General features: G+C 38.7%; 1 protein-coding gene across 3 annotated transcripts in view; it reads left to right on the top strand.

Moving 5' to 3' along the window:
- Positions 1 to 27,765, top strand: part of ELMO1 (engulfment and cell motility 1) — a 530,926-nt gene that overhangs the window by 174,511 nt on the left and 328,650 nt on the right. For all 3 annotated transcript variants that reach the window (XM_030308230.3, XM_030308233.2, XM_030308232.2), the window contains exons 8-11: positions 11,428 to 11,527; positions 18,436 to 18,587; positions 20,722 to 20,800; positions 26,520 to 26,570. In XM_030308230.3, the coding sequence (XP_030164090.1) occupies positions 11,428 to 11,527; positions 18,436 to 18,587; positions 20,722 to 20,800; positions 26,520 to 26,570 (382 nt within the window). The remainder of the gene's footprint in view (positions 1 to 11,427; positions 11,528 to 18,435; positions 18,588 to 20,721; positions 20,801 to 26,519; positions 26,571 to 27,765) is intronic.

The raw sequence follows: 27,765 nt of genomic DNA, 5'->3' as shown, positions 1-27,765 counted from the left end.
TTGTGTATGGAGATCTCAGAACTTCTTTCTTAGAGTTTTCCCCCCCTCACTGCCTTTCTTATCCATTAAACAGGGTGAATCCAAACGGGGCCTAGCAAACTCTCTACAGTAGGCAGAACAAATTTCCATTTCACCAAGTTGTTAAGCAGATAATTTCAATTTGAGAAGCAAGACTGAACAGTATCTGAAAACGTGCACCTTATTTTTTAAGCCCTCGGAGAAAATTCTGACACTTCAGTGTTCAATACTGGTCTCAAGTCAGTCATCTTCCCCTACCCTTCCCACATAGAAAAAAGCATACATTCTCTTCAGTTATTAAATTCTAATGAAGTAAAAGGTACTACTGAGATTTGAGGGTAAATTTTTTTAAACGTTATTTTGAGATATATGTTTGCGATAGTGGAAACACTTAATGGTAATGGAAGCAGAAGCCATCTTTCATGAGAGTTTGTTCTGGGCACTGTCTCAGTGTTTACATTCATTACTTTTACACACTCATATCTGACACACAAGATCAGTATAATGAGAATTATTGCCTTGATGCAGAGGTTAAAATCAGGTAATGGAGCTGGGATCAAACCAAGTTTTTCTTTAACAACCTCATGCAACTTGCCAATGTAGAGGAAGTTGGGGGCTCTGAAGCCAAAATAATTTCTTAAAGTTTATTTGCCAATAGTTTTAATCACTTGGTATGTAGGGATGCTGGAAGTGGGATTACACATTAACCATGATTTTCATTTATCAAATGTAGACAAAGTCAGTGCTCAGGGCCCTCGTTCTGGTAATGGTGGAATGTCTTAATTAGACTTAATACAGATAAAAGTGGTTAAATCTGGACAAAGTAGTGTGAACAAAAACACCTAAAAGCAACTACTTGAAGGAACTGGATAACCCCCCAAAGCAGACAGAAAGAGGGAGGTCAGTCCTTGAAAGAACATAATGGGTCTCAGATGAGATTTGTGTGTTTGTAGCTGTTGCCTGAGGGTACCCGCTCATCCAGTTAGCACGGGGCAGCAGTCAGCCTTAGTCTTGGTAAGTTACTGAGAGGATATAGTTTGGGGGCTGGCAGAGCAGCTAGATTACTGGGGGCAATCTGTGAAAGAAGAGAAGCTCAGAGGGTAGGAGACCTCATTTCTACAGGTTCGTATAGATCCACCTATAAAATCTGCCCAAATCAGAAGCATGAATGTACATGTGTGAGTGTGTATGTGTGTGAGAACCCCAAAGGACCTGGTAAAAACATCTACTGGGAGTGGAGAGAATTGAGAAGAGATTTAAACTGCTGCTCTTTGCAGAATTTGGAGTTTGATTCTAGCTGGGTTAATTTCTGCTCTAACAAAACAGTCTCAGAAAAACAGAACTGGATTTTGAGACTTGACAATCTTTTATTCCCAGTGTTCAGAATATAACAAAAATTACTAGGGGCGCCTGGGTGGCTCAGTTGGTTAAGCATCTGACTTTGGCTCAGGTCATGATCTTGTGGTTTGTGAGTTCGAGGTCCATGTCAGGCTCTATGCTGATAGCTCGGAGCCTGAAGCCTGCTTCAGATTCTGTGTCTCCCTCTCTCTCTCTCTGCCCCTCCCCCACTTGTGCTCTGTTTCTCTCTGTCTCTCAAAAATGAATAAATGTAAAAAAAAATAAAATAAAAAAAATTACTAGATAAATGAAGAACAAGAAAAGATGACCTATTCTTAAGAACAAAATAAAGCAGATAGTAGAAACTGACCCTGAGGTGACCCAGGTGTTGGAATTAGCTAATGGAGACTTTTAAAAATGTTATTTATTTTTGACAGAGAGAGAGAGAGAGGGAGGGAGGGAGGGAGGGGCAAAGAGAGAGCGAGACATAGATTACAAAGCAGGCTCCAGGCTCTGAGCTGTCAGCACAGAGCCCGAAGCGAGGCTTGAACTCACGAACCATGAGATCATGACCTGAGCCAAAGTGGGAGGCTTACCTGATTGAGCCACCCAAGTGCTCTGCTAATGGAGATTTTTAAAGCAATGCTTATAAATATATTAGAAGATGAAAGTATTAGTATAATGAGTGCACAGATGAGGAGTCTTAGCAGAGAAATGGAAACCATAAAAAATAACCAATTGGAAATTATAGAACTGACAAGTATAATACTTAAAATGAAAAATTCACTGTATGGGAGTTGAAGATGGAAGAAGAGACAATAACCTTGAAGATGAATCATTTCAAATCACCCAATCTGAAGAATAGGTAAAATAAATAGTAATTGACCTGTGAAATAGAAATAATTGGTCTAAAATACACCTAATTGTGATATCAGAAAGAGAGGAAAGAGAGAATGAGACCAGAAAAAAATTTGAGGAAATAATGACAGTTTCAAAATTTGTTGAAAAATATATTTATAGAGCTAGGAAGCTCAGTGTAGATCCTAACTGGAATAAATAGAAAACTATACCTGGAAACATCATAGTCAGACTTGTGAAGTTTAAAGATAAAAAGGATACCTTGAAGGCAGCCAGAGAAAAACAACTTACTACATTAAGAGAGTAAGAATAAGAATGAGAGCTGATTTCTCATTAGAAATAGTGGAGGCCAGAGAGCAATATTTTAGAAGTGTAAAAAAACCAAAAAAACAAAAAACAAAAAAAACCCCACACAAACCAAACCAAAAACAAAGAAAACCCCACAAAAAACAAAAAACTTGTCAAACCAGAATTCTTATCTAGTAAAACTATCTTCTGAAAATGAAAGTGAAATAGAAACACTTTTAGATAAAGGAAAACTAAGATAGTTCATCATCAGCAGGCATACACTACAGGAAATATGGAGGAAGTTCTCCAGCCTGAAGGGACATGCATTAGATAGAAATTGGGCTCTACATGAAGGAGTGAGCAACACTGGAAATTATCGATATGTGGGTAACTAGAAAAGACAAAATACAGTTTTGTCTTTAAAATTTCTCATATTTATTTACATTTGTAAAAATGTTTATTTATTTTTGAGAGAGAGAGAGAGAAGCAGAGAGAAAAAGACACAGGATCTGAAGCAGGCTTCAGGCTCTGAGCTGTCAGCACAGAGCCCGACACGGGGCTGGAAGTCAGGAACCGTGAGATCGTGACCTGAGACAAAGTCTGATGCTTAACCGACTGAGCCACCCAGGTGGCCCTCATATTTCTTTAAAAGGCATATGGCCATACAAAGCTAAAAGAAGTATAATGCAAAATCCAATAGAGGAATTAAAAGGGACTATAAAAAATATTTGCAAAAAAGAAGGTAAGGAAAGAGAAACAGAACAAAACACAGCTGAGACAAACAGAAAACAGATGATAAATTGATTGGCCTAAACCTAATCATATCAATAATTAAATTAAATTTCAATGGACTAATCACTGCAATTAAAATATTTCAGATCATATTTGAAAAAGCATGACCCAGCTATGTGCCATTTATAAGAAATGTATTATAAATACAAAGGTGCATGTAGTTCAAAACTTGAAAATACATACATGTAAATGTGAATAATAATAAATTTTTTTTTACATTTATTTATTTTTGAGAGACATTGGAACAGAGCACGAGTGGGGGGGGGGGGCAGAGAGAGAAGGAGACACAGAATCTGAGGCAGGCTCCAGGCTCTGAGCAAGCATTCAGCACAGAGCCCGACACGGGGCTCGAACCCACAAACTGTGAGATCATGACCTGAGTCGAACGCTTAACTGATTGAGTCACCCAGGTGCCCCAAATGCGAATAATAATACAACTTAGTTGTTTTATCAGTAGCAGACAAAATAACAATTCAAGACAATATTTTGTCAGAGATAAAAATAATTCATAATAAAACATGGTTGCGTTATTAGGAATACATAAAAGTGTTAAATGCTTATGTACCTAATATAAGATTTCAAAATACATGAAGCAAAAAGTGACAGCTAAAGGGAAAAATAGACAAATCCGTGGGGCACCTGGGTGGTGCCCCAGCTAAGTCGGTTGAGCATCCGACTTCAGCTCAGGTCATGATCTCACAGTCCATGAATTCGAGCCTCGTGTTGGGCTCTGTGCTGACAGCTCAGAGCCTGGGGCCTGCTTCGGATTCTGTGTCTCCCTCTCTCTCTGCCCCTCCCCCACTGGTGCTCTGCCTTTCTTTGTCTCTCAAAAATTAAAAAAAAAAAAAAAAAAAAAAAAAGACAAATCCTTAACAATAGCTGGAGATTTTAACACTGTCTTCTCATTGATAGGAAAACTGGCAAAATCAGTAAGGGTAGACAAGATTCGACCAACATTGTAAAATATCTTGGGTCACCATTTATATAGAGAGCATCACATTCAACAATAGCAGAATACATATTCTTTTCAGTGTATGTGTAATGTTCACCAAACAGACCATATACTATGCTGTAAAAAGTCTCAAGAATTTTCAAATGATTGAAATTATACAGATTACATTCTTTGGCCACAAGGAAATTGTATTTTAAATCAGGAACAATAAATATGCGGAAAAGCCTCAGATGTTTGGAAATTAAAAGACATACTTCTTTAATACCCAGGAGTCAAGGAATGCACCCAGGTGAAATTGCAGTATATTTTTAACTGAATGATAATAAAATATAATATAGCAAAACAAAATTTGTGGATGCAGCTAAAGCAGTGTGTAGAGGGGAATTATATCCTTAAGTGCTTATGTTGGAAAAGAAGAATGGTCAAGAAAAATCAGTGATCTAAGTTTTTACCTTAAAAAGGTAGAATAAATAAGTGTGAATTACATAAGTGGGAGGAGGGAATAAAAGGAGTAACTATCCGTGAAATAGAAAACACATAAATAATAGAGAAAATTAAAACTAGAACAGATTATTTGAAAATATTTAGTAGGAAAAAAGAAGAGAAAAATCCAATTGTCAATACTAGGAATAAAAGAGGGAATATCACTACAGAATACACTGAAAATTAAAGGGAAATAAAAGAATGTTATGAATAACTTTATGCCAATAAATTTTAATCTTTAGATACCAAATGTGCCAGCTAATGAGACTAATGAACACTGGTGCAAAAATCCCCGGCAGCATATTAACAAATATAATCAAATGATATATAAAAAGGATAATACATTGTGGCCAGTGAAAGTTTATCCCAGAAATCACTCAATGTTTGAAAAGCAGTCACTGTGATTCAGTGTTTAGTAAAACAAAGGAGAGGGCTTAAAGAGAAAAATGATCTTAATAGATACAGAAAATAATTCATAGATACAGCAAAAGCACTTCATAAAATCCAGCATCCATTCATAAAAATTCTTAGCAATCTAGGAATAGAGAGAACTTCCTCAACCTGATAATGAGCATCTACTAAAAAACAAACAAACAAACAAACAAACAAACACATCATACTTAATGTTGGCATACTGAATTCCTTCTAACTTCTGCCCTTTTAAAGATTGGGAATAAAGCAAATGTGTTTGCTTTTTGCACTTCTGTTACATTGTGTTGGAGTTTTTAGCTATAGCAATAAATCAAGAAAGAAAGAAAAGACATAATAATCGTAAAGGAAGAAGTAAAACCATAGAAGACATGATTATCTGTGTAGAAAATTGTAAATCTATAAAGAAAGTCTTAGATCTCATAATTGAATTTAGCAAGGTTTCAGGATACAGCATCAGTGTATAAAAGTGATGTATAGGTATGCATTAATAGCCAAATGAAATTTTGAAAATTTCTATTTACAAAGTGGCAAAAATTATAAAATTTTTAGGAATAAATTTAACAAGAGACATGTAGCATCTCTTCACTGACAAATACATGACTGAAAGAAATTGAAGGCCTAAATAAGTAGAGAATATACCGTTTCTTGGAAGACACACACATTGTTAGGATAGCAGTTCTCTCCAAATTAATCTGTAAGTTCAGTGCAATATTATTTTTTTAAAAAGAAATTGCAAACCAATCTTAAAATTTAAAAGAAATGTTTAGGACCTAGAGTAGCCAAAATAGTTTTGAAAAAACAACAAAGATGAACCAAGTTGGAGGATTTCATTAACTGACTTCAAGACTCACTATAAAGTTATTAACACAGTGTGATATTGGTATAAGGGGAAAGACAGATCAAAGAAACAGAATAGATTCCAGAATTGATCCACAGTTAAATTTTTACCAAAGGAGTGAAAAGAACGTTGGCACATTCATGCTATGATCTGAAGGCCAAGGGAATGTCTACAGGGTGATTTATAAATTTATAACCTTTTATGTATATACTTTTTACCACATACAAAAAAAAAAAAAACATTTGGAGAAATTCAAAGGGCAGGACAGAACTATATTCATTAACTTTGGGAATTAAGGATATATTGAGTATGACTTACCAAAAACTTTAAAAGTGGCCTTTACTTGCATCTCTTCTCCACTTCTGCCTGGCACCCAATCAAAACATTTGGAAGCACTGTTCTTTTATAAATTTAGCAGCTTAAATTGAAATGCTTCAAGATTGGCTGAATTTTGTTGGAATGAAGATGGTCTCTACTGAGTTGATGAGAAACATTTAGTTGAATCATTCCAGCACACATGGTGTGTTGGCTGTGACATAGCTCTCGACCAGCATGTAGTTTGCAGTCGGCTTAATCTGTGGCAGTCAGTACTGCAAAATCTTTAGCTTAGCACTTTATAAAAAACAAATAAACCAAACAAATAAAAGTGCTTCTGCACGTGCCATGTGCTTGCTTTATATTTGTAACCCTTTTAGCCTTGATCTTGTGCACGCGGCATTGATTTCAGAGCCTTGGCTCCTGCCTTCTCTCCTTGGAGCGTAAGTCAAGTCCTCTAGGAGTGAGACTAAACATCTATGTCAGGGTTCAATAAGGGCTTTTATACCTGCATCATTTGAAATTAGGTGATTGAGTTCCTTGATTTGGAATGTAATAAAATTTTAGGATGGCCATCTTCTCCTTGCAACTGAGGGTTTGAGGTTGAATTTTAAAAAAATTCTCCTTCAAAAAAAAATCCTCCCTCATGGAAACCTAGTATGCCATCCAGCAACCAGTCGTAATGAATTATATTTATGTTATATATGCACTATATATATGCTATATTATATTTGCATGTGTATATATATTTTTATATTGTAATACATAACATGTATAAATATATCTAATAACATACATATGTTATATAGAATATATTAAATAGGATATATATGTTCTGTTCTATAGTATAACCGACTATATACGGTCTAAAAATATATAGAATATGTTAGATATATAGAATATATAGAATATATTCTATAGATATTCTATATATTTTATATCTATATAAAAATATATAAAATATATAGAATATCTATAGATATATATATATGAGCATGGAACCTGACTGAGATTCTCTCCCTCTCTCTCTCTCTCTCTCTCTCACTCTCGCTCTCTTTCTCCTCTTCCCCTCTCTCTGCTCATGCATGCTCTTTATTAAAAAAAAAAAATCAGTGGTGGTGGTGGTGGTGGTGGTGGTGATCACTCAGGATTTCTGGGGAAATAGAACAAGCTACCACACTTTAAGCTCTTCGAACAGTGTGTGGTGTATATATATAGCAACATGTGAGTGTTAGCTATGATCATTATGCAAAAGTGATCTTCTAGAAAGATAAGCAAAGCCCATGATCTTCAAATGTTTGCCTTCAAATATTCTCTGTCCTTGGAGCCAGGGTTGAGGGGATATAGATATAGAATATCTATAGATTTTATATATTTTTATATAGATATAAAATATATAGAATATCTATAGAATATATAGAATATGTTAAAATATATGATGTGTATAAATAAAATGTTATTAGATAATATTTCTACAAAATATGAATATCAATAATATAACATGTATATAAAGTGTTATTAGATGGACCAAGGGAGCGATCCCTGCCATGGACACCTTGGTGTGTGATATGAAAGAAGCTTCTCTCACTTACCAGCCGTTCACACTAATGGAAACTACAAAGCACATAAAGGCCTATCGCAGTGGCAGAAATGGTGCTCCACCTCCTTAACAACCATGGAGATTAAAATCCTGGCCCCAAAAGCAGATTGGAGATTTGAAAACCAAATGATACACTTTCTCTCCGTCTTTTCTCTCAAGTCCTTGCAGCCTGTCTGAGAAGTCTGTGGGCAGAGTTCTAGAGCATTGGAGGAAGCAGGACAATCCTAGATGTTACTCAGGCCACTTGGATTATGGGCCCATTGAGCAGGGGACAGAGTCATTTTTCCTTCAGATAATTAGAGAGCATAAATATAATTTATTTCTTGTTTCTAAGGCAGTTAAGGAAGACTAATACTATCTCTATTCTCAGCCTCAACTAGCTCCAGGGAATATAAAGACAAGTTTGATTCCAAGAATGTGTGCTTTCCTTTGTCACTGCCTGTCCCACTGCTCATGCTGTTAGTGACAACAGTGAGGCAGTGTTGCCTGTATGGAGGCCATGGGTGCCGTTCTCCAATGTCATGTGTATGGGGACTTTGAGCGGTTGAGATCTTTTAACATGCCAGGTATAAGCAAATGGCAACTATTATATGTTTGTTTTCCGCTCTTTTAAGTAAAAAGGAAAATAAATTAGCAAATAGTGTTTACTGATAATGATACGGTAAATAATACATTAGGTAATATTGTTTACTAATACTATACATTATTATGTAATAATGTTTTCACAGTAATACTGATACCAACATACTCTATTAATAAATCTTGCTAATTGTTTTTATACCTGGCTCTCTTATTTTCCTGATGCAATTTACTTTTTTTTTTTTTTTAATTTCACTCAAGCTAATGTCTGGATTTTGTCATTCATTGTCTGTAGAATGAGTCATTTCTGGAATTCTTTTTTAAAATTTGACCTTTCTTTCTCCTCTTTTTAACACGTTTTTCATCCCTCTACTTTTTTTTTTTTTTTTTTTTTGGTTCTGTCCTTCAAGTAAGTTTGAGTTTTCTGGTTTGGGACTTACTTTGGGGGGCACGCCATGTAAGGGGCCCCTGTAAGATTAGTATTGCCAGTCTGTGAGTCAGAGAAGCCTTTGAAAAAAAGTATTTCTGGCCTGCATGGGTTGGCTTTCCTTGCGTTCCACCCCCCCCTCAACCCTGGCTCCAAGGACAGAGAATATTTGAAGGCAAACATTTGAAGATCATGGGCTTTGCTTATCTTTCTAGAAGATCACTTTTGCATAATGATCATAGCTAACACTCACATGTTGCTATATATATACACCACACACTGTTCGAAGAGCTTAAAGTGTGGTAGCTTGTTCTATTTCCCCAGAAATCCTGAGTGATCACTACCACCACCACCACCACTGATTTTTTTTTTTTAATAAAGAGCGTGCATGAGCAGAGAGAGGGGAAGAGGGAGAAAGAGAGCGAGAGTGAGAGAGAGAGAGAGAGAGAGAGAGAGAGAGAGAATCTCAGTCAGGTTCCATGCTCAGTCCAGAGCCCAACATGGGGCTTGATTTTATGAACCATGAGATCATGACCTGAGCTGAAATCAAGAGTTGGATGCTTAACCGACTGAGCCACCTAGATGCCCCACCACCATCATTTTTAATAAATGAGGAAACTGAGGCACAGAATGTATCAGTAGCTTGCCCACTTAGAATTGGAGGGGAAAACTGCTATCTGACTCCTGAATCTGCACACATAATCATTTTTGTCTATTTTTATCTGTTGCATCTCATCATCTCTGATCTCTGGAAGCTTTGGATCATGGTCTTCTGAGAGCCGTTGTCTCTTCTGTAGGTTTCTTTCTTGCATCACAGCTTGGAAAGTGATGCAGAATTCCCAAGGCCATTACTGAGGCTGGGCTGAGAGAACTGGGAGGAAGGGAAATTATGAAGCCATTTTACTTTTTTTTTTAACGTTTATTTATTTCTGAGACAGAGAGAGACAGACATGAGTGGGGGAGGGGCAGAGAGAGAGGGAGACACAGAATCAGAAGCAGGCTCCAGGCTCTGAGCTGTCAGCACAGAGCCCGAAGTGGGGCTCAAAATCACAAACCGTGAGATCATGACCTGAGCCAAAGTCGGTTGCTCAACTGACTGAGCCACCCAGGCGCCCCATATGAAGCCGTTTTAAAAGAAACATCAGCCTCAGGCACCTGGGTGACCCAGTTGGTTAGGCATCCGACTCTTGGTTGCAGCTCAGGTCATGATCTTCTAGTTTGTGGGTTGAAGCCCTGCGCTGGGCTCTGCGCTGACATTGTGGAAGCTGCTTGGGATTCTCTCTCTCTCCCTTTCTCTCTGCCTCTCCCCTGCTTGCTCTCTCTGTCTATCAAAATACATACATACATACATACATACACAAACAAAAAAGAAACACGAGCCTGTTTTCTATACTATTAACTGAGAATAGATGGGAAAATTCAATCTAAACATTCTGTGAGACTTTGTAGTGTAGCAATTGTACATATGAGTTTACAGATTCAAATTCTGAACTATATTTTTTAAAAATCAAGCACATGAATCTGTGAGCTTGCATAGTATGCAGAAATCCTGATGGGCATAATTCAATGTACTTGAAGACAGTACTTATCTTGAGAGTTAACGTTTATTATGATGATGATTTACAGTAGAGGTGAGTTTCTCTAAAAGATTCTGAGTGTCTGTTGAGTGTGGTTTTGAACGCATTAGAAACTAGGATATTGTCTGATAAGGGTCATGGGTGGAACTGTTTGTCTCATATCTGTTTTGATTTCTAACTCAAACATTAGACCCTTCCTATAGCCTTCCAAATCACAGCAAGTCTATAGCAAACAGTCATTATTTCTACAGATATTCTATAAAGACTATTAATAAAATGCTGTCCAGGGTAACAGAAATGAATATGCTTACTTACATATATATTTGTGCCTATGTGTTTGTGTGTGTGTCTGCACTGACACACACACACTCTCTCACATACACACACACACACACACACACACACACAGACCACTCAAATCCTGTGCAAAGCGCTAATACTCTTAATAGAATTATTTCTAATTATTAGATACCGTGAATAATAAAAGAAGCACATTGCCCTCTCTTGGTTACTCTAACTTTCATTTGCTGAAAAGCTTTTCTTTAAGTTATCATTTACTGAATGCTTATATACTACACATGTGATTAAGTGCTCTACAAGCAGCCCTGTGATTAAATAGGTATCACTATTCAGTTTTTCAGCTAAGACAGAGGCTCAGAGAGATTTGTGAACTGCCCAGTATGACATAGTTCACCAGAGTGAGAATCTGTGAGAGCCCAGGTCTGTCCCACTGAGGCCCTGGCTTATTCCATAAAACCCACCTTCCTCCTTTCCGTTGACTCACATTTTTTAAGAAGTTTCCTGAGGCCTAGCTGTGTCTCAATGATCTTTTATAATTCTTCTGTATCCACTTATTTAAAGCTTTCTCACTTGTGTGTCTGTTCTTCTGCTCAGCTCTCCATCTCCATTAATCTTCTCTGTGTTTTCCAGCTTTGGAGACATGCTGTCCTTCACCCTGACAGCCTTTGTTGAGCTGATGGACCATGGAATAGTATCCTGGGATACGTTTTCAGTGGCGTTTATTAAGAAGGTAATGCAGATTGTTTTTTCAGGGCTTAAATTACTTTCATAGATATTTTGCTCTGCTTTGAGGATATGTTATAGTTGTTTCTTATGGTTATTTGTGTAAAAGATAGATGTGGTTGTTGAAAATATTATGCATGTGGGGGTCTGGGCACCTAACTTCTATGTGAAGATGACATTGTCTCCCCACCAGGATCATAAGGGTGTGTATGTGAGAACCCACAGTCAAGGGAAATCAAGGAATCACATTGTTTACACTACAGAAGCAGTCCCTTAGGAGTCCCTGGACAGGATTCAGTTATTCTCAAGACCTAAGTAGAGTTTTTTCTATCCTTTGTCAACCTTCTCTGCCCTCAATCAGGTATTCAGGGAAGGGGAAAGAGGGAAAGCATATTGATTTCCTGCATACCTGGGTTTGAAGCAGGGATATAAGAGAAGGAGGTGTGCTTGGGTCCATGCTTCTTAAGTCAAGCTCACTTGTAATCATGGTGCAGTAAATGTCTCTGGGATTGATTTCTCCTTCTTTAGGAGGAAGGTAATGAAGGGATGGGCAAGGTGGACTTGGTGTGGGAACAGAGGGCAGAAGAGCCCCCGCCGTTCCCTGAAGGGAAGGGGGGCGCCGTTCCCTTATAAATTTACTTTATAAGTATAGATTTCTGGGAAGGGTTATGTAAAATAAAGAATTTCAGAGAATCTGTGCAAAAGCTGGAAAGTCAAAGCAAAATCCAGAAGAGTCACTTGAATTTTTTAAACCTTGTTATTTTAATCCATGTTGAAATCATGGTAGACTTACAGAAAAATTGTAAAAAACAGTACAGAATGTCCCCAAATGCCCTTCATGCAGCTTCCCCTAGGTTAACATTTTGCATAGTGATGGTACAGTTACCAAACTAGGAAATTAACAGTGGTACTATTACCATTATTTGATTTCACCATTTCTTCTACTAATGTCCTTTATCTGTCTAAGGGCCTGACCCAGGATCCCACATTGCACTTAGCTGTCATGTCTCCTTAGAGTCTTCTGATCGACAGTTCCTCAGTTTTTCCTGGTCTTTCATGACAGAAAGTTTTGAAGACTACTGGTCAGTTATTTTGTAGAGTGTCCCTTATTTGGGATTTGTTTGGTATTTGATGGTTACATTAAGGTTATGCACTTTTGGCAGGAATGCCAGAGAAGTAGTGTCATACCTTTCTCACTCAGCACATTGTATCGGGGTACATGATGTCGACATGTGTTATTAATGGTGGTGTTGACCTTGGTTACATGGTTGAGGTGGTATCTGCTGGGTCCACTCACCGTGAAGTTCTTTTCCTTTTGAAGTTAATCAGTGTCTTCTGGGAGATACTGCCTTGAATCAAAGGGCACAGAAAAGCCCCTAGATTTTCAAATGAGGGTGTTGGAATTGGGTGCCCCAGAGATCGAATGCTTACATGATACATATTTATTTCAGACAAGAGCTGATTGAGAACCAGGGGCCTTCTCAACAGACCTCTGAATTCTCTTCCCTTATGTAAGGGCATAAAGCCAAAGGAGATGATTAATGGGAACTACTAGAAGAGGAAGCCTCAGTCAGTGGTACGAAATGCTAAAAAGAAAAGAAACGATTGTAGATGAGAAAGCCAAGGAAACGTAAGCAGTGAATGATGAATGTGAAGAACAAATTGCTGTGTTCTGTCTTTCTAGGATAAAAGTTCTAGAGAAGTAAGTTCAAATCTGAAGATACTGGGTTTTGTGGATTTTTCATACTTAACAAAAATGTTAACTCATACTGGATTATGGCAGGCCTTTCTCTCCTACATCCAAATTGCCTTGCTTGTCTGTTGTTAGAGCCTCTTTTGCTCTAAAAACGTGCTGTTCTGAATGCAAATTCCTTGAGGTTGTATTGTGCTTTCATCCACATTATCTCTTTTGATCTCCAGAAATCCTTTCCAGAACAGAACAGACTGTCTTGCTATTACTGGTCAGGAGGGGTGGATACAATGGCTTGGGGAGGTTAAGTGATGTCATAGGGAGTGGAGTGTCACTGGTCCCATGGTTAAGGGCTTCTTCCCCTCATGCTATACACCTGTGCTTTCAAATGGTGGGAAAAATAGCTTCTGAAGATTGGTTGAACCAGTATCGCCTCTGTTCAGCCCTCCCCAACCTCACTGGTAAGAAGTTAAGTGATTTCTTCTGCTCTCCATTCTCCTTGGATCTTGTGTTTGTCCTTGTGCAAACACTTACCCCATTTTTGTGAATTCTTTGTGTTTTTTTTTACTGGCTCCCAGTAGACCATGAGTCGTAGGAGGCTGGAACCACAGCTTTCTGCATGACTTTATCCTCAGGGCCTGGCACAGAGGAAGACCGTAATACCTTTGTGTGAAATGAATGAATGAAACTTGTTTTGGAAGAATTTTTTTAAAACTCTAGAACTTGAAGAAAAGAAGGAGTATAGTAACACCGTATTTAACTCTATTTCAAGTAAAATTTCAGTTGTGAATGGACAGGGATTTGAAAACTTTTTCGTTAAATGACGTGAGAAGTGGTTAGAGAGAATAACAATAATTTAATATTCTAATTACGTAAGAAAATGGTTTTCATTCATTGAAATTAAATTAAAAGTCTAAGGAAGCAAAGACTGCGGTCTTGGCAGTTTAAATAAAAAATTAAATATTTTCTCAAAAGGCAATACATTTAATGGATTTCACATTCTCATTCCTTGCCATTCTCTTTCCTTTGCATTGCTACTTAGATCTCAGTCCCTTATGAGAATCTGAAAAATGGCCATCAGAAAATGACTTTATAATTGATAGTTTTTGTAAGGTTAACTTTTTTTATTCATTAGCTGGATCAAATTCAGCACTTTCACAACCCAGGAATTGTATGCAGGCAACTGTCTTTTAAATGGAGCTTTATCTCAACAAAACTCATCTAGGAAATGCCCTGACAAAAGATGTTTATCTCTGTGGTCCAGACTTGGCTTCCTATTAATGCCAAATTCATACCACTTTGGAGAAATATTTTTTCCCTGCCAGCCCGTCTTCTTCTTTATTATCTGTTTTCTTATGTGTGGATGGAGATTCTCGTTTACAAACTTTGTCTGCAATAAATAACATCATTTCATAAACATTTTGAAAGGTAGAATCCCTTGATGACAAAATGTAATGTTGCTTTTTAAAGAGTTGGCTACTTAGGGAGAGGGTAGGAAGTTGTGGAGAAGAAAGAAAGGGAAGAAAAACAAAACAAAAACCTAGAACTTTCTATCTTACCCTTTGGTTTTCCCCTAGCCAAGTATAACATCAGTGCCTTTTCTCAGAAGGGGTGTTTCATACAAATGCTCTTACAGCCTTAGCTCTGCAGGAGGGCCTGGTTCACCCTACATAGTTTTCAGCACCTGGACAGACATCCAGCCAATTCAGTTTAGAGACTCAGTAATTTTTACCTCTTAAAAGACTAGAGAGATTCATGGGCCTGTGCCCAGATAATTTAAAATATGGCAATGGAACTGCGGGCTCTCTGTGGTTCTTTTCAGTTTTGACAGCAGGGAAGAATTTTAAGATCTCGCCCTAAGTTATTCTAAGAAGTGTTTATGTGATTTTAATAGTTTATATCTTTGATGCATGCACTGTGATGCCCCTTAGCCTTTTAGAAGCCACGCAAATACTCCTCCGTATTATTTAGGTAACATTTAAAAATGAATGCAAGCATGTGGAGGTAGTATATATAATTATTGTTAACTCTTCTTACCTCTTCTTTCTTACAGTACAGACCTACTTTCACACAGCTGTGCTTTGGCTTAGGGCTGGCTCACCTGTGTGGGCCAAAAGTACAGTAATGGAGCCAGAAGTAATCTAAAGGCAAAGAAAGTCATTGTTTCTTTGGGGGTGGGCAAGAGAAATTAAAAATTTAACCAGAAAATCTTTACTGTTCCGTAACTATACTAAGATCTATAGTTATTTAAAATAGACATAGAGAATAACGCTTGTATTTTGACGAATTTGTACATGCCCTAATAAGGAGCCTGTCTACAGTCATTATGTTTGTTCAGTCAGCCCTGATGCCTTGGTTATTGGTACTTATTAGATGGAAAGATTGGGTCATTTAAATGTCTGGTTAGAACCACTGACAGATAAAGGCAAAAGGTGGCAGTTAGTTTAAAAAAGCCACTAGTATTTTAGTACTACAAAATACTAGTACAAGTATTTTCACGTTCTCAAGCCACAGACTTGTACATAGATTTCTAACGATCTGCATGCCTGCTGTCTGCAAGGCAGGACTCAGCTAAGTGTGTTACACAGAATGCTCCTTTTGTAAGCTGCATTAGGATTGCTGAAATGATAGGTTCCATATCTCACAAAAGAGGTGAAGTATAGAAAAGATTAATTTTTAAGAATATTTTGATGAAGGTAAGGGGTTAGTTTTATGGGAGAGAAATTGATAGAAATGGCAAAGGGAAATGGAATATGTATATGGAATTCAAATATGCCTGAATTAGAGCAGAGAACACAAACTCTTGTACAACATTTGAGCAAGCCCCCTGGGACCATGACGGCCAATAATGTGTAGGAAACTTTAAAAGAAGGTATAGTTTGTATCAGAAAATATTGAGAGTTCTGGTTGGATATTTTGAGAAAGGAAATGTTACCAAAAGGATATTTATGGAAATAGAGGATAAATGTGTGTTAGAGGGGAATCTTGAACATAAAGCAAAGTGAAGATGCAGTCTTAGTAATCCAAGAATGAGTTGGCCCCTGGGCCGATCTTGTGCATGTACAACTGAATGCGTATCAAAGGGGAGACATCATAAAATGTGTTCGTAGTGATAGAAAATAGGGGACTGGAATTATAATCACTAATGATTATGGCAAACTTGGAAAAAGGTGATAATTGAGAAAGGAGGATTAAGAAGACAATGAGATTGGTTTTCACACCTTTTAATTTAGGCTTTGTTGGAATATCTACTTGGAGTTATACTTTTGGATGCCAAGAATAAGCAATTAATGTACTTCATAGTAAATGTCTTTTTATTTTTCTGTCTTTGCTAGACTATAACGTCCTCGAAATTAAAAAATCATGTGGGTTTTGCTCATTTACCTATTTCCAGATCTTAGGACAGTGTAAGCCTCTTTTATGGCACACAATCCATACTAGTACTTGAATAAGTGAGAAGAGTGTGTGGAAGCTACAAGGTAGGGGGGCAGGTATTGACAGTAGGCTCTCAGGTTGAAGCTTCTCCAGGAAGTCTTAAAGGTGCATCCAAATTTACTAAATGGGGGCAAGAAAAGGAGCATGGAAGGTGGAGAGATAGTGCTGAGAAAAATCAGAAGTACTGTCAACAAATTTATTTGTGAGTTCTTCAGGTTTTTTTTTTTTTTTAATTGAGTACCAGGAATTATGCTGGGATAATGGAAAATGGTTGAGGTGGTGTTGGTGAAGAAGTCAAGGAATTGACATTCTGTTTAGAGGAGGTCTAAGTGAAGTATTAAACCGTGGGCTCAGGATGAGGGTAATTGGATTTTTGTCAGAAAAAGATGGCCTTAGCTTGGTAGATTTGACAGAGTGGAGCAGACTGTGAGGATTAAGGCAAAGGCTTGCCAGGGACAGTAAACACATTGGAGAAGTTTATTAGCCATGAAAGGAGCTGAAGCAGTCTTTTGAGAATCTTAAAATTTTCATACTCTTCCTGTGCTTTATGCTATAAAATAATAGCTTTCTGGAATATAAAGCCATAACATTGCCATACTATACTTCTTCATGTCATCTATTTGCCACCCCTGAGATCCAGATGTATCTGGGGCCAGAGAGGGTATTGGTATCTGTATCCACTACCCTTACTTCCACCAGGGAGTCATTAGCTAGAAACAGTGGAGACGGTAACTGTGGTTGCCATGGGCACCTTTGCGTTTAATCTTGTACAAGGATGGAGAGGGGATGAGGAGAAGGGGTCAATGGGACAGCAGAAAGGAAGAAATTAGTGCCAATGGGGGGAAGCAGCAAGTGTCGATTTGTCATGGAACCAAATTATTTAGCTTTTAAGAAAGTAGTCATTATGTTGATATAATAACAGCCTTTTAGTGTGAGTTGTCAACAGACAGGAATAACTTTTAATGAGACCTTTAAAATAAAACCTTTATGGTACCCATGTGTTTGGGTTACTGTGATCCATTATTCTAACCCTTATTTTACTTCCCTCTTACATTGTGATTTATTGTGTTTGAGGCCTTAGTGATTCATTCCTTAGGGAATATATTTTAGTGCTTAAGCTATTATTTTAACTTTTAGCACTGCTCATTTAAATGTTCTCCTGTTTGCTAAATTTGAGATGAAAGGAATGTATTTTAACCATAAGAAATTGGAAGAATGGGGGAAAGAGTGTTTCATTGTTGAATAATGAGGAGCGTAGCCAGTGCCTAAGAAGTTGCCAGTTGGATTGTGTTGACAAGTGTGATTTGTGTGAATCCCTTAAGAATATAACCAGGGTCATAATATGAACATAAAAATCATGAATCGTGTGGGTGAAGGAGTAGCCTGGGAATGGAAGGAAATGGCTATTAGTATATGTTGAAATTACTGTCTCAAAGAAACACAGGAGTCCTCACAATATATGTGTTGAAATCATCTGCCTCTGAAAGCTAAAACCCAGAAGAAAAATCCCAGAAAAACCAGAAAATAATTCTTTGAAGCTGTCTCTTTTTTAAAGTTGCTTATTATTGAATTATAGAAATAAGATATAAATATTGCTTTGTAATATGTAATATGAGCAATCATCGCTGACTTGATGTGTTCCTTACTATCCTGCTATAATTCTAGATACTTTTCATCCTCTGTGTCTGGTGTTTCTTAAGTGAGCTCCTAATTTCCTTAGTTTGCTCCCTTCTGGACTTCTATGCTCTGTTTACCTCAAGTAGTCAATTGTGTCCTTCTTGGATTTTCAGATAGCAAGTTTTGTCAACAAATCGGGCATGGACATCTCAATCCTGCAACGGTCCTTGGCCATTTTGGAGTCAATGGTGCTCAATAGCCATGACCTCTACCAGAAGGTGGCTCAGGAGATCACTATTGGACAACTTATCCCACATCTTCAAGGGTAAGCATACCACTGCCACCCCCTCCATGAGGAGGGGAAATGGTTCTGGTGGACAGCCACCATGGAGCTCTGGGAAACATTTTGGATTGGTTGGATTAAATAGGCAGAAAAGGAATCTTGATTTGACATATAGGCACACTGTGTACCAGACCCAACCCCCATCACACTGAAATGGCACAGTGACTTGCCTGTGGAGTGGAGCGGGGGTGGGGGGGGCATGCCTGTTCCCAGTACCTGGCTCTTCATAGGCAGTCAATTTTGATGAATGTGGTAGATACCGGTAGAATTTTACTTTTAACGAGGCCTAATAGGACAATTTGCTCTCTTGAGTTCTCAACAGTATCTTTCCTTAGTCATTAAAAATAGTGGTTTCTGTGATGAGTATTTTCATAGATAATTGGGAATTTTTAAAGGTAGGCTTCTTTCTTAGGCTCAGGGTGATTACAGTGACCTTCAGTTTTGTATTTTGTAACGTATGTGTTTTATCTCTAGCGGCTTGAGCTCTAAGATGAGGCCCTGAACAGCCTGTAGGCTTTCCCTTCTCTCTACTCTTAGGTAGTTAGTAAGGTTGCCTCTGAGAAGCTCCCCCTGTACAATGCTACTTTATAAATTAACCTATTTGGAGTTGCAGGTGGCAACAAACCCCCTGAGGTAGCTTACACAAGACCGGGGGTTTACTGAAAGAATACTGGTACGCTTTCTAGAACCCAGGAATGACTTAAGTAGCTAAGCCTTGACAAGGATAGAAACTATGGCCTCCTCGGAGTCCTCACAACAGGCCTTTTCTCTTGTGTTTTGGTTGGCACTAAAGTGACTTGGCTCCCAGTAACTACCACCCCTGGTCTCTCAGGACACATTTGCCAGTTCTCAAGAGGAAATCTGATTGGCCTTTTGGGGTTCGGAATGCAGGCTGGGGCTGTGAGGGAATGTTCATTAGTTCTCAATATGCCAAAAATGTTACCTGTTATGTTTATAATGTAAACTACCAAAGTGCATTAGATGTTTCTTTCATTTGGAAGGGGGGATGGCGACCAGGATGTAATAAGATTTTAAGTCGCACAAGCTATGGATTGTGGCCTCAGGGAAAATGAGCACATGATGATTGTGTGCAAAATGATGATTTTGTGCAAAACCTGTCTAGAAATAATACCAGTTTCACATTTCCCTGAATGTGAAATGCATTATTTCTATAGTCTGTGTCTTTTCTCTGAATCTCGAGGGCATACTTGAGCATTCACGGTACACTTTGCCAAAGTGGAGAGTTTCTTATTTGGCAAGTGCCATGCTGATGATTTTATATACATGAACTAATTTTATCCTAAAAGCAACACCTTTAAGAACCTGGGTTCTCACCCAGTGTTACAGATGAGGAGATGCTGTTTTGGGGATACCCCCTGAACTCTTCCAAGGCTACATTGCCAGCCTGTGGAGCACTGGGCTTTAGATTTCATCCCTCCAAGGGCCGCGTTCTCAACTTTGCTTCTCCCTAAATTATTTCTGAATGTAGCTCTCCGGCTGCTCTTTGTTTGTGCCTTGGGTCCTTCTTGTTTACTCTTTACCATGGAGCTTCCATGAGATTTTTGCTTCATTTGGAATTTGTGACTTCATTTTGGTAAAAAGAAAATTTGTAAATTTAAAAAATAAAAACCTGTTGTTTTTATTATTTAAAAAGTTTTTATTTGAAAATAGATTTTTAGAATATGTAATATCATTGCCATGGAGACAAAAGTGGTATCCTTTATAATAAGTCCAGGAGTGTAGGGACAGGCAAGTCTGGTCCCTATATACTTCATGCAGCAGACAGAAAATCACACACACACACACACACACACACACACACGGCCCCTGGGTTCATGTTTTAAGCCTAATAGAGGAGAAGAGGAGAGAGCCGGCTGACCACCTATCCCCAGGGAACAGTGTGTTGTCCAGCTAGCAACAGTAGTTGTACCCCCCACTCTCCCACTGTGTTTCCTGCCTCATGATGATGATTGAAATACATTCTCATTCAGTGACAACTGCATTTTCTAGGCCATGTCTTTCTCTCTCATCTTTTTTTGGGGAGATCACGACCCTTATGATGGTCTGACTCAGAGGTAGCCTGTTCTGACTTTCTGTATTGTTTGTGTCTTTACAGGACAGATCAAGAAATCCAAACCTATACCATTGCAGTGATTAATGCACTTTTCCTGAAGGCTCCTGATGAGAGAAGGCAGGTAAGCTGGATTTCTTTTGTCTTAAGACTGTACCTGGGACTGGCAACTTTTGGGGCAGTGAGTGCCCTTTCCTTCCCATCCTGGGGAGTCCTTGGGCATCCCTGCTGCTCTGCAGCCCGGCTGGCCAGCCTGGGCTTGTTCACAGATCCAGTGGGCACTAGTTGGAGGTGCGCAAGCCCTTGTCTGAGGAAGAACACTCGGAAGGCTCTGGAGGCAGAGTCCTTTCATCAAATGAAACCCAACGTAGAAACTCGAAACATAAAGAGATGAAAGTGTTACTGCTGTGGTGGAAGCAGAGGTAGAAGCCTTGAGATCTTCTGTCATGTCGTTGAATGCTTCCTAGGGCAAGGGAGGTATTTCTTCCTGCCTGCAAGCTGTTCTCCTTTGCCCATGGAGGTTTAAGATGGCAAGGACAGGAGGGAGGACACGCAGATTGCTGCTACTGGTTGAGTTAATTGTTCCTATGTCTGGGGAGCTCTTTGCTCCATGACATTTCTGTTGTCCACACATGCATGTGGCGGGGAGGACTTAGCAACACATTTCCCTTCTTCTGTGCAAACAAAGGAAGGGACCCTTCGATGGACCTATGTAAAACCTGTCCTTTGATACTGTCCTTTGTCTGCAGATCTCTGGTTCTTCTGCAGTGAAGTAAAGGATCATTATAGATGGTGCTGTGGAAGAAGTAGAATTTTGCACGTCTTGGAATATAGCTTGCACCTCAAAATCCATTCCTGTTTTTTCCATCAACATAACATATATTGTGTTACCTTGGTCACAATTCACTTCATTTAAAAATGGGTTGGAAATATGAGATGTTTCCACCAATAGCAAGTATAGCGGGAGCTCTGTGACAGTTACCACTAAATTGTTTTAGCAGAACTTAGAAGCTAGCATGCTACTGGACATCATGTCAAGAATTTTAGTTTTTAATTTTATTTTTTTTTCATTGCCAAGGATTTTAAACCTCAGTGACTAAATGTGAGGGTTTCTGGTTTTTCATTTAGAATCATTTGCTTATTCCTAGGGGGTTCTGTTTGCACAATGAAGGGAGTGGCTTTGTTGTTTCCTGTGTTTGGTTTGGTGCTGGAGCCAGGGGTTGCCTGCCCTCCCTAAGCCTGTGCTCCAGGCTGGATTTTTAAGGGGAGCGTGGCTGGTGGAATCCTAGGTGGCACTGCCCTCTTAATGTCTAAATATAAATTACTGAGCTCATGATAACCTCCAGCAGCCCAGCGAATGGCCTGACAGCTCTCACATATGCAGTCCTGACATAGGCATTGGAAAAGCTTGATCCTTCTACTGGCCAGATCAAGGACACCTGGCAAACTGGTAGCTGAGTGTGGAGTGGGGGTCAAGAAACCTGCTATCTGGTCTGACCTCATGGGCTTCTCCTTTTTCCTGTGGAAGAAGACGTTGGATTTGGGGAAGCAAAAACTCATGCCCACCCTAAGTGCTATGATTTCACTTGGATCCCTAGATCTAAACCTGTGTAAGATGCACACACTTTGCATCTTCCTGGTATACCAAGAAGTACTGTTAATCTTCTCAATTTGTATCAAATGACCATGGAGAAATAGGGAATCAGTTGCCTATTGTACTGACTCCAGAATAATGACACCAATGAAAATATAATGGAATACCAACATAATGTTAGGTTTTGATTTTGTGAATCAAATTTTGTTTTTTGAAAAGTAGGCAATATGAGACTGAGATGACACGGATTGGCAATATATTGCTATAATGATAATAAATCACAAAGGATAGTCTAATAACATTACATAATTTAAGAAAACAGTCCAACTAAGAAAGATAGAGTATATATAATCAAGCCAAAAATTTAGACTGTAATTTAGTCTTTGAAATAAAAACAGCGACAACATAGAAAATTAATTTTGACTTTATAAATTGTGTTGAATTTAAGATGAGTCCGTGACTATTGTTTGTCAAGAAAAGGAATATTTAGATTTTTAATTTAAAAAATGTTTTTCAGTGCATTAAGAGAGAGTTGGCTCTAAAAATATAATTTCAAGTACATGACAAAAAAAGTTTGATGTTATTTCCTGAAGGTTAGTGGAGCCTGTAAAGCAGAAGATCATACTAATTGGGGATATCACTTCAGTTCTATTATATATATTGTTATTGGCTTTTCTTGTGAAAAATTAAATGTTCTGTATTTTGGGGGTAATTAGGAAAATTTACCAAAGCCTGTCATCAATGATAATATTTTGAGAATTTGCCATGTGCCAGGATCAGTGTTCAATGCTTTGTGTCTTATTTCATTGAATTCTCATGTCTTCTGAAAGCCTTATTATTGCCTCTTTACAAATGAGAGTCAGAGGGAGTAAAGAATTTGACCAATTGCTGAGGAGATAAGAGTGACAGCTAGAATCCCAACCTTGACCTTGCTCTTCTCTGCAGAGCATCCCATTGTCAGGGAGGCGTCACCCACAGAATTGTCTCCTGTTTGCCCAGAGAGAAGAACTCTCTGGAGCCTGAAAGACACAAGCCCATTTTCTCCCTCTAATTAGATTAAAACATAATCTAAACATTTATTTATTGGATTTATAGGAACAGCTTTGTTTGTTTGTTTTAAAGCCTTAGGACATTGGACAGATTCCACTTCAGTGAAAAAATTTTATTTATTTCAACTTCTCCTCCAGACTTTGGGCCAAACACATTGGTAGGACTCCATTAACTTGGTTTTCCTGACTTTTCAAAATGTTTAAAATGAATTCAGATGGATTTTAAACACCTCTTTTTGCTTTTACTGAGGAAAAATACCACCATGGTCAGATATTTTTACTTGTCAGGCAGACTGGAGCGATATTTTTGTTTTGTGTTCATTTAGTGGGCCTGAGAGAGTGCTGGGTTTAGAGGGGGCTGGGGCAGAACCTCCTGCTTTGCCAAGGCCCCCTGGGGGTTTTTGGGGGTGTGGGAGAAGGTGGTGGTACAGGGGAGGGGTCTCTTGCTTCCCCATGCTTCCTGGATGTGGGAGATTCTCCCTGTCTCTGCACAGGTGAAGGGAAGGGGTACTTGTGTGGGGAAGGGGGCTCTTGGGGATGGGAGCAAACGGATCCTTTTCCTTACAACTACATGCCATTATTCATGTTACCATTTTCATGGCATACATGTTGGTGAGGTCCCTTCCAGATTTTTCTGTAAATATTTATGGTTTTCATAAGTATTATTTAAACAAAAACCTTTTTAAAACTTAAAAGATTTGGTGGGAAAATCAGAAAATACAGATTCAAAGGAAGAAGTTTGAATGACACCTCTGATTGCATGCCCCAAGAGAGAACTCTTCCAACTGGTCACACTTTGTGTGGCCCCTCTTCCTGCTTTCTTCTAAGCAAAGCCTCTTCTACATACATGATTTTTTTTCACTACATGCACTGGTTATTTTTTTAACTGCTTTTAAAAATGAAACAGGATTTTGTGAACATGTTTCCATGTTAATACACATATATCCATATTTTTTTATTTTTAAATTTTTTTAATGTTTATTTTTGAGAGAGAGAGATGGAGTGTGAGCAGGGGAGGGGGCAGAGAGAGAGAGAGAGAGGGAGTCACAGAAACTGAAGCAGGCTCCAGGCTCTGAGTGGTCAGCACAGAGCCCAACGCAGGACATGAACCCATGAGCTGCAAGATCATGACCCGAGCCAAAGTCGGATGCTTAACTGACTGAGTCACCCAGGGGCCCCCTACATCCATATTTATATCTATCTATACTTTTATATCATCTTAACGGTGTAAAATATTCTCTACGGACTCTCAAGTTTACTCAGTTTTCTTATATTGAACAAAAACAACAACAACAAATCCATGTTGGAGACAAGGATTTTTTATTTTCTCCCTGACCAAGTTTCTGTTCCTTACAAGGGTAGTAGAAAACGTTCTTTCATTTCCAATCATTTATTGTCTACTTTCTGCCAGACATAGTGCTCCAGGCATGGAATACAAAGATGAAAAGGACAGTCTCGGTGCCCTTAAGGTGACCATAGGCTTACAGAAAAAGATAAATAATGTCAACAGATAATTACAACAATTGCTGTAGATACTGGAAATAAATTGTCCTTTTTAACTTATTTAAAATTTCATCAATCAATAGGCTAAAATAGAGAATTTTTTTTTCTTTTTTTGTGTGTGATTAGGCAGTAATTTCATTTTTATAAAAGAAAATAAATTAAAAGAACTGTAGGGTCCTTTGGGTTCTTTGTTTTTCATGTGGTCCAAGAAAAAAAAGTGGACCTTCCTGTTTGCATTAGGAAGCAAGTACTGCCTTCTGTGCACACCATAGAAAGACAGGTTCTTTCCAGGCTGCTCTTTTACTTGTTTCTGTGTGTGTCATTGTCCTTGCTTTTTTATTCTTAAGAGATTGGAAGGTGATTTGAAACACCTCACAGTATTTATGCACTTTTCTCTGCAATGCAGTGGGTCAGCAGGGGTGTTAAACTAAAGTTGTAACCTCTAACAGAGTCCTCTGAATTTCCATCCCTTCTTCTTTCCTACTTGCTTTCCTTTCTGTGGTGACGATGGCACCATTAGGTTGGTGTAGAGAGCAGTGTTGACATCCTTGATTGTCCTCTGACTGTAAGTCCCCACATTCTGTTTCTGCCCAAGCCTGCTTGCGTGTCCCCCTTGCACTTTCTCCCTGTGTTCTGGGTCCTCCTTGCTTCCTGCAAGTTTATTTTAACCTCGAATGAATTCATGGTTGTGTGTTTGAATCGTAGCTTAGTTTCTTCTCTACTCAGTTAACAGCAGCAACCCTAAAATCCAGCCCCTCCCTGCCCAAAAAAACAACACGCAGGTGTCTTCCTGAATATGAGCAGTATTTTTGTTTTTGAATGTTTGTACCATGGTTGTACCCAACTTTATAATTTCTCCTTACTATCTGTTTCTCAATATTTAGAAAGAGTGTCCATGAATCATTTCTTTTTTTTTTTTTTTTTTAATTTTTTTTTTTTCAACGTTTATTCATTTTTGGGACAGAGAGAGACAGAGCATGAACGGGGGAGGGGCAGAGAGAGAGGGAGACACAGAATCAGAAACAGGCTCCAATTTCTTTTAATAAAGTCACCTGCAATTCCTCTGTGTTAGCCAGGCAGCCCAAAGCCCAAAATACAGCTTGTAGAAATGATGCCTAGCAATGCGGAGTGTGGGCTCTAAGAGCTTCGCATTTGCTCAGATATTTGTCCTTCCCTAAAGAGCTTCTTGGTTCACTTGCATAGATTGTTTTCAAGCCCTGGGCCACTCCCTCTTTGGTTTTGCATAGATTAAGAAGGTTTAGGTCCTTAAAATGATGGTTCTCTACTATGGGGATCTCCTTGGGGGCAGGCGTGTCTCCTAGTGAAACCTCCCTACACATGTATAGTCTAATAAAAGCTGATGAGCCTTTGGAATGGAGAGCCATTGCTCTCCTTTGGAGCATTCACTTTTAATTCAGTACTCAATTTTTCCTGGAAGGTGGAAATTCCTAAAAAAAAGGAGAGGAGAAGTTTGTGGGTGCCAGATTTCCTTCCTCTGCTTTTGGACAAAGCTTTGTTATCAAAACAGAACATTCAAAAAGTCATTTGAATACCACTGCCTGTTGGTGTCTATTCCTTCATAAGAAATACTGCTGATATACAGTTAGGAAGCACACCCAGGATAAAGTCGTTTGGGGCCATGTTGAAATGGATTTTTCTAACCTAAGGTTTTATGTGGGTGTGTTTTCCTCCAACAGGAGATGGCGAATATTTTGGCTCAGAAGCAGCTTCGTTCCATCATTTTAACAGTGAGTACCTACGTGCCGTGACTTCTTCGTTGGGTGGGAATGGTCTGGTGTGTTCATATATCTCCTCTTTTGGCTTCCATTCATGGTGTGTTCTATGATTTGCTTCTGTGAGGAAGCAGTAGGAACTAGAAAGGAAGAAGTGTGGTTTTGGAACTGGAATAAACAAGGCTTTCCCACAGGAATGGCCTCCTTTGATTGTAAGGAGGAGTCTCTGGAACTGCTCTAGAAAGACATTCTGGCAGAAAGGGGTGGAAATCTCTCCCAGTGGTGCAGGTTTATTACAGTTACCATCACTCTAGCTTTACATTTAGGAAATCAGGGGCTCCTTGACTTAAAAAAATCCAGTTGTGTGAGCTTATACAGCTTTTAATGAGGAAGCTAGCTGGAAACCTTCTCAGACTGACAGAAGCCCTGTAATTTTGACCATCATTTTCCTGGGCCCCTTTGCAAAACACAGGCAGGAAAGACATACATGAAATCCACCTGTGAACTGCAATGCAAAAATGACCTGAAATGTCAGTGGAAAAGAAGCCCTACATGTTACGTTGTGAATGCTTCAAAATAAATCAAATAGCATGATTTCCCGAGGCCTTATCTGCTGCTTGACTTTTAACCAAAGGGTGAAAGAAACATGCATGATTGATTTCCAGCTAACAAAAGAAGCAATTTCTGTTTCTGTGATTTCAAAGAGTTCTACAAGCTCACAATTATACACACACACACACACACACACACACACACACACACTCCAATATAATGAGTCTTTTGAAAGTTAAAAACCTTTATGAGGGCAAACACAATAAATATTCTAGTATCCAAAGCCAATGGCAATGACTACAGTTTGTCATCAAGTTTGATTTTAAATTTCCTGGCTGACAGGATAAAAAGAAACATATGAGTATAATTTTCATTGTTTAATGAAAGAGGTACCCCAGTTCTTTGGGGATGACACACTTTTCCCCCCAGGAACTGGAATATGAAATGGGTGTTTGTTGAGTATCCTAGTAGATTCTTGGTCCAAGAATGGTCTGGTAGAGATTGCAGAGGGGGGATTCATGATATGGTTCATCTTTGTCCTGGCTCTCAGTGGAAGTGGAGGCTTCACTACCAGATGTAGTTCAGTGAAGGTGTTTGTGTGAGAGGAGGAGGGTGGAGGGACAAAGGATGAGAAATGTTAAATTAAGGTCTTAGCCCA

This window comes from Lynx canadensis, chromosome A2 (assembly GCF_007474595.2).
Source record: "Lynx canadensis isolate LIC74 chromosome A2, mLynCan4.pri.v2, whole genome shotgun sequence".
NCBI lineage: Eukaryota > Metazoa > Chordata > Mammalia > Carnivora > Felidae > Lynx > Lynx canadensis.
Note: the sequence above shows the minus strand (reverse complement) of the source record. Positions and strands in the feature narration are given on the sequence as shown.